The 745-nt window shown below is 43.2% G+C and overlaps 1 protein-coding gene across 1 annotated transcript; it reads left to right on the forward strand.

The window, feature by feature from the left end:
- Positions 1-16: 16 nt before the first annotated feature.
- LOC132162854 (cysteine-rich repeat secretory protein 38-like) lies at positions 17-745 on the forward strand. The gene has a single exon (XM_059573073.1). The coding sequence runs from the start codon at positions 17-19 to the stop codon at positions 743-745; it is 729 nt and encodes a 242-aa protein (XP_059429056.1).

A 745-nucleotide genomic window follows, 5' to 3' on the forward strand; every position in this document is an offset into this window, starting at 1 on the left:
AAACCCTTCACTCAAAATGTTGGCCTCAAAACATGTTGCTTTGAGCTTACTATTTTTCTGCCTCTCCCTCCACTTGGCAAATTGTGCTCTTCCCTTGCACCATTTCTGCTTTAGCCATGAAGACTACACTGCCAATAGCCCTTATGCTTCGAACATGAAAGGGTTGCTCAATCTTTTGTCCACAAAAGTTCCTCCAACCGGGTTTGGGCTCTGCTCAACGGGCGAATCGCAAAACAAAATAAGTGGTCTTGCCTTATGCCGAGGTGATGTCTCAAGCACAAACTGTAAGACCTGCGTTGTTGATGCAGGCAAAGAGCTTCGCAGCCGCTGTGCTTACAAAAAAGGAGCAATAATATGGTACGACAACTGCCTCCTAAAGTATTCCAACATAGATTTCTTTGGAGAAATTGATAACAAAAACAAGTTCTACATGTGTAACGTCCAAGATGTTGACAATCCCACATCGTTTAATCCAAAAGCTAAGGATTTGTTAAGCATATTATCCTACAAAGCTTCTGATATTCCAAAGGTGTATGCTGCTGGGGAGCTAGAGCTTGGTTCATCACTAAAACTATATGGCTTGGCTCAATGCGCTCGGGATCTTTCTGGTGTTGATTGTATGAGGTGTCTTTATGGTGTGATTAGTGAACTTCCCAACTGTTGCAATGGAAAACGCGGTGGTCGAGTTGTGGGTGGGAGTTGTAATGTTAGATATGAACTTTACCCCTTTGTTGATGGAGCCTAG

This window comes from Corylus avellana, chromosome ca10, assembly GCF_901000735.1.
Source record: "Corylus avellana chromosome ca10, CavTom2PMs-1.0".
Taxonomy (NCBI): Eukaryota; Viridiplantae; Streptophyta; class Magnoliopsida; order Fagales; family Betulaceae; genus Corylus; species Corylus avellana.